The sequence below is a fragment of the Arachis ipaensis genome, chromosome B9, assembly GCF_059453495.1.
Source record: "Arachis ipaensis isolate K30076 ecotype BB chromosome B9, ASM5945349v1, whole genome shotgun sequence".
NCBI lineage: Eukaryota > Viridiplantae > Streptophyta > Magnoliopsida > Fabales > Fabaceae > Arachis > Arachis ipaensis.
In genome coordinates, this window is record NC_142444.1 from 20,032,998 (window position 1) to 20,044,003 (window position 11,006).

The 11,006-nt window shown below is 36.6% G+C and overlaps 1 protein-coding gene across 1 annotated transcript; it reads right to left on the reverse strand.

The window, feature by feature from the left end:
• Positions 1-2,127: 2,127 nt before the first annotated feature.
• On the reverse strand, positions 2,128-5,134 carry LOC107617858 (Subtilase family protein). Its single transcript, XM_016319729.3, has 2 exons — positions 4,247-5,134; positions 2,128-4,134 (listed from the first exon to the last, which is right to left on the reverse strand). Exons 1-2 carry the CDS (start codon positions 4,897-4,899, stop codon positions 2,436-2,438), a joined length of 2,352 nt encoding a protein of 783 aa, XP_016175215.1. The 5' UTR covers positions 4,900-5,134; the 3' UTR covers positions 2,128-2,435.
• Between the last annotated feature and the right edge of the window lie 5,872 nt (positions 5,135-11,006).

Below are 11,006 nucleotides of genomic sequence, written 5' to 3' on the forward strand. Positions count from 1 at the left end.
GTAAAATTCACAATTCACAAAACTATCGCACATTACTCTCCTCCCATTCCCACCCACATTGCTGCCGAAGTCCACCCAATTGCGCTACTGCCTCCCAACTAGTTCCGGCCACACCACCGCTGCATGAAGAAGCCACGTGTCAACTTAACAGCGCTGACAACCATAGCCCCCAAGAAGGCAGTCTTGCACGCTGTCAGCTTAACAGCGCATCCTGACCCCTCGCGTCGTCGATACCCCCGTGTAACCCGACCCTACAACGTTGACTCGGTGCTAAATGTCCTATTCATGAAGTAACTGCCTGCGTCCTCTGTCGCCAAAGACCACCGCAACATGCATGCGAAGGATTGTCAGTAGTCTGTGGCCACAACGCGCCCAATTCCGACCCTAAGTCCCCTCACTACTGACTGCAACAAAATCCCTTACAAGTTAATGTCACTTGTGCCCAGTACCTGAGGTTTTTTTTTTCTTTTGTTTAAACTCTCTTTATTGGAGGGAAACAAAAAATTCATTTAATTTGGTGATTTTTCAGAAGTTTATTTCTTCCTTAAACATATGTTCCTTAGCTCTTTAGATGGATGCTTCTTAATATAGGAATGCGAATGTTCATTCTTGTTTGACGGATGTTTCTTTGCTCTTAGTTGGATATTTCTTTGTATTGTACATGGATGTTTCTTAGTATAGGATTGCAGATGTTTCTTTGCTCTTAGCTGGATGTTTTATTATATTGTAGATGGATGTTTCTTTATATAGGATTATGAATGTTCCTTCTTGTTTGATTCAGAATGGTTGTAGAGTTGACTCCATCGCTCCTTCCGACAGCCTCTAGCATCAACGACGGTATAGAATGGTAACACACCAAGAGCAACTCCAACATAGACCGGTGGAAGACGGTTGCCCCAGCCAGCGCACTCTGCGGCGATGAGAATCTGACGTAGGTTGGTCCAGCGCAACACATAGATAAGGTGCGGCAGACGGGTGACGCAATGAGAGTGGTTTTAGCAATGATAGTTACGATCACAAAACTGTATGTGTATTACGCAGTAAAAATAAGAGTTACTTTATAATTCTATTTTTAACAAATTCAAAAATCTAATTTTTAAAAAGTCGTTTAAGTTAGCTGGTGGAATAGTTAGATCCTTATACTTTCTCTTGTAATTAATTGCAGAATAATAAAATGTAATCCTAAGCAGATTACTATATACCTACAAAACTAGTCACCAAAAAAAAATATACCTACAAAACTAAATCGTTGTGTAGATTACCCAAGTCGAGTAATCAAAGGAAATAATCGTCGCATACAACAAACTACTCTACATACATGTACACAAGCATTGTCTCATAACATTCAAACGATAATCAATAATCATCTAAGAACCATACTATGATCACAAATAAAAATTGCTTGATCATTAATTTTTTACTTGCATTACATGAGCATTGTCTTTTAATGCTTTCCGTCAAAGACGTTGAAATAAAACGGCACTTTCTTCTTCAACAAAATATACTCGAACTGAAAATTACCCATGAAAACTTTAATGAAAATCATAATTTTTTTTTGTTTTGATTATTCACGATATTTTTTAACCTGACAGATTAATGATCAATTTGTAGCATATCTGAATTTCTTTTAAAAATTTGCTGCTAGCTGCATGCACAAAATAATATTGGAGTTCCCGACATTTGCTAATCACTCGACCAACTCAAATTGGTCACTAAAACTGAATATTTCCACTTCCCAATTTGCTTCTTCCTCAAAAGGCCCACCATTGAACAACTCGTTATCTTTTTGTGTAATATAAATTCATTGGGCCTATCTGTCTAAAACACCCCAGCATGTTTTTCAACTACATCCTTCCATTCTGACCAAAAAAGCAAAAAACTACATCCTTCCATGGCAGCAACCTTTTCTTGTCCCACACATAAATCATATGGAATTGTGATATTTTCTATATATATAAAAGGAAAAATTGAAGACATTATTTTAGCACTAATTCTATTTATGAACTCTAGTTATTTACACTAGAATACTAAATCTTAAATTTCTCTTTTTTATTAAAAAAAATTCAAACTATACAAATAACATTTTCCTTAGAAGTAAGAAGATATGCTAGAAAAGGCAAGACAAACTAAAATGTGATTAGCATTTTGGCTGATTCATCATAATAAATATGCAGTCATGCAGAACCACGGCTATTTTTTCTATCGCTATTCTAATCAATGCCATTTCATCACTTCATGTGACTTGATCCCATCATAACTCATTACAAGTTCATCTTCTGCTACTTCAAAGCTAGCATTTAAATTGCAAGACAGAGAGTACCCAGCAATTATTACATACTTTTGTACAACAATAAGCAAGCATAAATTACCAACAAAGAAACTAAAACCATAACCTGAAACCTCTGCTGCTAGATCCGTGTAACGCTCGAGTTCACTCAAATGGATGCTGAGAGTCCTTCTCTCCATCTTACAGCAATCGGGCTCCTCACACTGTGGCTTCCATCACTCCACTCAATGGACCCAAAACTTGAAGAAACCGCATTCCCAACCCCTCTAGTAAACGTTACCTCAAATGCTTGTGTCTTGTTTTCAGCACTAAACACAAGCTTGCTTGGTGATACTACAACTTCGACACCAGGAGGAGCAACAACTTTCACATTGTAAACAGCATCAACCGAACGCCCCACGTTAGTAACAACCCGTTTGTACTTAACCTCGCCATGATCCGCACCAAACTCAACCGCGAAAGACGGGTAATTCAGATCACCGGGACTAGTTAACTTACCAGTCCTAGCTACTTTAGTTTCACAAATGTCTGAACTAGGAGCCTCCCTAACAAAAACAGCAATATCCCTATTGTCATACCCAATTGAGCATAGGAATGCAACGTAGTCATCAATGTCCAAATCATAAACCAAACCAGGATTGAGTGCCCTGTTTGGATCAACATGTCCAGCACCATGAATGAAAGGGTTGGACTCTCCACCAGTTCCAAGATCCTTAATTTTACCCCCCGAGTTATCGACATTATAAGCGGTTGTCATCAAAGCAGATTTTATAGCAGCAGGTGTAAAAGATGGATATGCCTTCCTAAGCAATGCAGCAATGCCACTAGCATGGGGGCAAGACATAGAAGTACCCGAAATAATGTTGAATTCGACTCGTCTAGGATCAATTTCTAAATCAGTAGGTCCTATCTTCCCAGTCCACCCTGCCAAAATGTTAACACCAGGGGCTATAACATCCGGCTTAAGAATCTCCGGCGTGAGATGGTTCGGTCCGCGGCTAGAAAATGAAGCAACTTGTGGAGCAGAAGGTGAAGAACCAATCACAGTGCCTCTGAACTCTATTGTTGCAGTTGGAGATTGGCTTGTTTTTATGTATTGCTTGATCTTGTCTCCGGCGGTTTGACCCACCATGGTTGCCGGAAGAAGATGTGCATCCGCGAGAAGCTCCTCACCATTCTCTTCAGTGTTGGCTAATATCATTCCCAACCCACCAGCAAGCTTCACCGCACTACCTTTCTCAACTCTAGCATTCACTCCCCTGTCACAAACAACTATTTTTCCTTGAACCTTGGAAGGTTCTAGAGACCCAATGTAGCACAGCCTGTTTCCACAATCCGAGGCATAAACCAAAGGAAGCTTAAAATCAGGCAACTCTTGGCCGTAGTACAAAGAAACCCCTCCAAAAACACTCCCATCTCCAAGAACCACGTCAGCAGGAAACTCCCTGTCAACCGTAGAAGCGCCAACGGTCAAAATCCAGGGAGCAATGTTCACGGCAGTGAACGGACCGGGACCGGAATTGCCGGCAGAACAAGAAACAAGAACGCCGTGCTGCGCTGCACCGAAAGCACCAACGGCGATGGAATCATGAGAGTACGGTGGCGCATAACCGTTTGCACCAACAGAGAGGGAAATTACATGGACTCCATCAGCAACAGCTTGATCCATGGCAGCAAGAATATCAGAATCAAAACACCCCATTGACCAGCAGATCTTGTATGCTGCAATTCTAGCCTTTGTAGCCATACCTCTGGCTTCGCCCTGTGCATAGTGGAACAAGCTCGCATTAGAAACGACGGAACCAGCGGCGGTTGAAGCAGTGTGCGTTCCATGGCCTTCAGTGTCCCTAGTAACAGAGCAAGGATATATTATATAACATAAGAATAGATTTGTCGTAATTAAAATTCAAATAGTAACTATGTTACGTTATTGTTAGCTTTTGATTTAATTTTTATCACCTAGCAGACTTGGATTCTGTGGATTCATCGATGGGCTTCTCGCGGAAAGCCTCGTAGCCTTTGTAGAAGGCTCTGGCGCCTATGATCTTCTTGTTGCATGAGGAAGCGGGAAAGTCGGAACCAGTTTCGCACACGCCTTTCCAGGAGGAAGGGACGGCGGAGAGGCCGTCGTCGGAGAAGCTTCGGAGCTCCGGCCAGATCCCCGTGTCGAGGACTCCGATGATGACGTCGTCAGCGTAGTCGGAATCTGGCCATATCCCGAAGGATTCGGCGAGGCCAAGGAAGCGAGGGGTGTGGGTGGTGTGGGGGTGGCGGATTTGGTCCGGCACGACGGAGAGGATGGCTGGGTTGCGCTGGAGGGCGGCGGCCTGCGCGGCGGTTAGGCGAACGGAGAAGCCATGGAGGGCGTAGTTGTAGGTGTATAGGAGGGTTGTGTGGTCAACGGAAGAAGGGAGGGAACGGAGGATAGAGTGGTACCAGTGGTGGGGAGAGGCGAAGTGGGATGGCTTCTGTGATTTTGACACGTGGATGATGTAGGTGTGTGGAGCGTCGGATGATGATGCGTCAGAAGTGGAGGATGAAAAAGAAGCTAGGAGACAGAAGAGGAAGAGAAGAGAAGAGAAACAAGAGGAGAAAGAACGAGTAAAAGCCATTATTGTGTTTTCTTGTACCCGGAGAAATGGGAGGAACTGAAGTGAGCAATATTAGGTGGCGTCGATTGGGCGTTGGGTTTAGTAGCTTAGCCAGTGAGGGGTAGGCAGCTGTTGGTGTGATGAAGAAAGATGAAGAATGTATCTGACCTACAAATGGGGGAAGGTGTATGGTAGTTTAGAGATATTTGCAGCATGTGATTAGGAGGATATGTTATTAAATGGTAGTGTGGGGCCCATGTGTGGAGACGGGGATGCTATGGGTTTAAACCAAGTTCTGAAATCAGACTCATGATTCAACCATTCTAATTATCGATTTACTGATTTATTAGCCTAATTAGTTTAACTGTAATTTAATTAAAATAATTATTTTATAAAATAAAATATAAATAAATTCGTTAAATTTTATAGTTTAATTTAAACCTTAAAATGTCATTTATATTTAAATTTATAATTCATAAAATATATTAATAACTTTTGTTCATATTAATTATTAATAATTTATCATTTATTATATCATATTTAGGGTTGGATGCATTCCATATATAATACATATTTTATAAAAATTAAGTATATATTGAAAAAAGTAAGAGTTAAACTTACAATTTTTTTTATGTAATGACTTGCAATGAGTGAGTAATTACTAAATTAGTTAGTTAATTTAGTAATTTAGAGTATTAATTTTTTATTTTTTATTTTATTAATATGTATAAAATTTAGAATGACTGAATTTTATATTTTCTTGGAAAAATTTAATATTTTTACAGGTAAGGTAGAATTTAGAACTATAGAGTACGGGTAGGATTAGGGTTGACAGATTCTCAACCCCTCGGATAAAGTAAGGTAGAATTTTAATGAAATTTTTAACCCATGGGTAGCATTAAGGTAGGGTCCAAACCCTATCCTACCTTACCCATTGCCAACCCCAATCACATTATTAAACTCATCAACACCGTAACAATTTATGAATAAATTTTATAAGGTTGTCAACACAAAAGTTAATGAAGATAAACTGATCATAATAAACAGTAAAAGCTCATGCTTCATTGTACAAATTTCATTAAAGCTCATGGAATATCTTCATTGTGCAAATCTCATGAAAAATTAACAAATTTTGCCAACTAACTATACACCATAGTAGTTTTTGCAAAGTTTTCCAATAGCACATTACAAAAAGCACAGTAGTGAAGAAAACAGAGTACTAACAGTGACTAGAAAAAGATGAACATAGCAGCTGTGAGCAGAGCTAATCAATAATTATTTAAAGTGGCTTCTGAACAACAAAAAAAACAAAGAACGAGCACTAGCAGTGAACAGAGAAGAACGAGCATAGCAACAATGAGCAAAGTTAATAAATAATCATTTAAAGTGGTTTTTGAAAAAAAATGAAGAACGAGCACTAGCAGTGAACACAAAAGAACGAGCATAGAGACGACAATGAACAGAGCTAATCAATAATCATTCAAACTAGTTTCTGAACAAAAAATTAAAAAGAACAAACAACGACCACAGCAACAATGAGCAAAGTTAATCAATAATCAATAATCATTCAAAGTGGTTTCTGAACAAAACAAATGAAGAACCAGGCAATCAGGAGATCTGAGCAAAGTATGAGGGAAAGCGGTTGAGCACGACGGAAGATGGCAACCAGGCGACGAGTACGATGACGGAGGCGGGCGAAGGACGACTGAGTAGGATAAAGGGTTGGAGCACGCTAAGCTCGAGGAAGAAGCTGCAATTGGTAAATGAGGAGAAGGGTTGGAGCACGATGACCGGATGACAACGAAAGATCCTGAGCACGACGGATGGTGGCAGTGAGAGTAACTGCTGTGGCGGTGGTGGAGGCTAGATGGCTAAGGTTTCTTTTGAGTTTTGAGGGAATTTTGTGCAAAGGAGAAATGGAGAAGGGTGTTGGGCGTGTTCCTCAGCCCCTGTTTTGGCTCTTCGTTTCCTAGCAAACCCAAAACTATGTTGTTTCACAAAAAATAGCCAGGTTTCGGTTCAATCTGACCGGTCGGTTCTTGACCGATTCAACGGTTTTGAAACGGTTTTTAAAATAGTTAGTTAAGAATTACATATACATATCACTAATATTTATATATTTGGGTAGCTAGTTAAGAATAAATCAATGCTAATTATTTATGCGAATAATAATCGACTCAAAGGAAGCTTATTGTTTGGCCAAATAATAAACATTGAACCTTATATTTATTTTCTATTTAGTTGTGCAACAATTAATTAGCCCAAAGGAAGGTTAGTGTTTGGCCAATTAATAAAAAATATATGTGGTAAGAAATAGACATAATTCTCAAGTTTTTATGTGAACAATGAGTTGATCCAAAGATAGGTTTATTGTTTGACAGAATTTTGTAGAGAATATTTGGTAAGTCGCACTAAATAAATTTATGTTGCTTAGTTTATGTGAGTACAGATTGTCCCAAAAGAAGTTCTGTATTGGCTAAATTACATGCTTATTTTTAGTAATAAATATGTGATACTTATTTGGTTTCATATGAATAATAAGTTTGTCCAAAAATAGGCTTATTGTTTGGCAAGATTTATTATCAATATTTAATTACTGTATTAAAATACTACTTACAAATTAATGTTTTTGTTCAAAGACTAAATATTAATATTGTGCTAGGTATTTGTGAAGGACCCACCATTATATGAATTTTATTCGTAAGATATGTAACTTTTGTGAATATATTATTTAGCTTTAAAGTTATATCCGTCAATGTTAGTCTATTTTTAAATATTTTTTTTGGAAATTAAAAAAAAAGTAAAGACTTTCTGTAATGAGTAACTTATATTTTATCAAATTATTCTTTCATATGGCCTTTTGAGATAAATGTGATTGATGGATTATATCAGTTTAGCAGGAGTACGTATATTTTCACTATTCTTGTATGTCAGCGGCATGTAGAATTGTAAATAAGGTTATATACTCAACTCTAAAGACAAGTACAGTCTCATTAGGTGCCTCAAGAAAGTTATAAAGGTCAAAAGTGCATAAAGTTTATTATGCTTCAACAGTAGTCTAATGGATAAAAAATACACTTACAGTTATTGTATACTTTATTGGTATCTTTGGCAGATATTTGAATCAGTTAACAATAGATCACTAAATAGTATACAAATAAATTTTGTTATAGCAAAACATTACATGTTCACACATATGAAGTCAGAAACTAAAGTTAGAGATAATTTGATATTGAAAGACTTTTTGTTGAATGTCAAAACAATTTTGATCCATTGCAGGTATACTCATATGCTCATTAGAAGAGTTCTTTGGAACAGTATTGAGAAGACACTTATTATTCTTTCTACTAAAGTATTTGAATATAAAACACCTTATAAAGATATTCATTTTGGTGACTACAAATACTTGTCACAAATTAAAAAAATAAATTTAAAAAATTACTTGAGTTATTTTGTGACAATATATTAGTAATCTAATATTTTAAATCTTTTGTTAAACAAGAGAGTTCAGAGTGTTTAAGTGTCTTGTGAGAAAGATAGCACAAACTCAACAAATGCATGCATATTTGATTAGTAAGAAACAAACACTCAAGGTATTTCTTGTGGATACTATTCATATGGGTTTCATATCATTTTATGGTATATTGTTTTAGTGGGAATGTGCATTTAGATGCTCGTATGATTTAGACAAATTTACGAATATAGATATTTCTATAGAAATAAAGTATTCAATTTTGTTTTCACTTTGACTCATGTTCTCATAAAATTTATTAAAGTTGGATAAGTTGGAAATAGTCATGCATGAGATCTTTTCGCACATAATTTCTGAATTTTCTTATCCAAATTTGATCTATGTCATTGAGTATATTAGTATAGTAATTATCGTAGTTTCACTAATATGATAAAAATTACGATAATTTCATAACTGATATATGAGACGAACCAGATTATTAAAATAATCAAGAAAATAGCATTCAGATGCCCACGCGTATAAAGTTTGGCAAATTATCTGGTATGAACCGGAACTAACATCCATACGTATGGATCTGCTATGGCATGGAGTACGTCGCGACTCCTGGCTTCGTTCTTCTGTGGACTGCGCACTTAAAAACATGTGATTATCTTATAATCCTCACTCCATTTGAAAAGCAATTATGCCACTTTCTTTTTGTCCAAATATAATTTTCGAAACTCAACTTGCAATCTATCTTAACATGTACACTTGACACTATGTGAGATGCACACATCAGAATCCATACATATGGATGTTTATTTCCATCCATACCATATACTTTGCCATAAAGTTTATAAGATATATGTGATTATATATATATATATATATATATATATATATATATATATATATATATATATATATATATATATATAGTTCAAGTAGGAGATTGCTAGGAAATTATTATTTTTTAATTTATTTATGGATAATACATATATAATTATAATCACAAATTAAGTCATTTCACATTAAATGACTTATATAATGGTGATCTCATTTATTCTCATAAATGTTGAATTAAATAAATCATTGTTACTTTTAATTTGGAATTAAATGAGAATAAAATCATAGATACTATTTTATTTAGGTTTTAGGGTTTAATGAGTGTCACACTCAAATATAAATAGTTATTTCAGGGTTTTGGTCTCCAACACACCAAAGCTGCCTCCGCAACTCTTTTTCCATCAGAGAAATTATGATTAAGCCCTCTTAGTGATACAGAAGGCTTTGATTGAGAAAGATCAAAGAACCAAACTCTTCTAATCATGTTCATGAATTCAGGTACGATTCCGTATTCAAGTATTTCTTTTAATAATTTAACATAAATGGTTTTTGGATTAAGGAAGTCATAAAAATTCCAACAGAATACCCTCGAGTTGCACCGTATACGTGACTCGGTCGAAGTAGGGTAAAGGGGTGGTGATTTTGACAAGAGGCGTGTACTTCAACAGACCCAGCCACAATAACCTGGCGTCGCCAAAGAGCAACACTCCAAAAGGAGGAGTCGCTAGAGATGCAATACGAAAATTTGCCAAGTCCCATTTGCGTAACGCAGGAAAGGGAACTGCAGTTCATGCCCATTAATCTCGTTATCTTGGAGTCCTCATTGGTATTGGATCTGAATGAAAAAGAGTTTATGCACCCAAAGACGATGCTTGGTTGAGCGAAGCCGGCCAAGTAGAAGGTGTCTGCGGCGAGGTTGCCGTTGAGGGAGGTGGCATCGGTGTAACACCCTAACTTTTAGCACCTCATTATCGTACTAAAAGTTCAAGCGTTACTTACCTTTAAACCTTTTTATTTTATACTATTTTTATTTAATATTGAGCCTTTGCAAATACAAACCGAAACTTTCATCAAGAAAACAAAGAGTCGATACTTTAAATCATTTAATCACAAAATTATATATATCCACGTAGCATTATATACATAGACTTACTCAAAGATCCTCAAATACAATTTCTATCCCTCTAAAAACTAAAATAATAAATGATGAAGGAAAAATAAAATCTAAGAACTCAACTCATAAATATAATCTTCTATGCTCCTATAGCTCCGCACTAAACCTTCGCACCTGTTCAGAAGCATCGGTTGGGGAGGGGATGGACTGACTATGTGATGAGAGAAATTTTGTGTGGTCTAGAAATTTGCAGATAAATCCTCGTTGCAAGTATAGTTTCTAAACCAACAAAAGTCCTTTCATACAAACGTTTTGGTTGTCACAAGTAACAAACCCCTTTAAAATTGATAACCGAGTATTTAAATCTCGGGTCGTCTTCTCAAGGAATTGCAGGGAGGTATGTTCTTATTATTGGTTGTGAGTTTGTAAATTGGGGGTTTTTAATGTATAAGATAAAAAGCGAGAATAGTAAATGGCAAGAAAGTAAATTGTATTAATTTAAATAAAAATAAAACTCTTGGCAAGGTATAAGCACTGGAAGTCCTATCCTTATCAATTGTGATGAGAATTGGGTTTTAATCCCACTTTGTTAACCTCTAACTATGAAGGTAAATCAAGTGGATTAATTAGCTTAATCCTCAGGTCCTAGTCAATTCCTATGGAAAGACTAGAGTTATTGGAGCAACTCCCAATTTCAACCACTGCTTTATTTGACAG

Excerpts from the sequence above, each read along its gene's own strand:
- LOC107617858 (XM_016319729.3), bottom strand. The coding sequence starts at position 4,899 with ATGGCTTTTACTCGTTCTTTCTCCTCTTGTTTCTCTTCTCTTCTCTTC. Across the intron at positions 4,135-4,246 it reads ACAGAATCCAAGTCTGCTAG|GGACACTGAAGGCCATGGAA; the intron begins GTGATAAAAATT and ends CTCTGTTACTAG.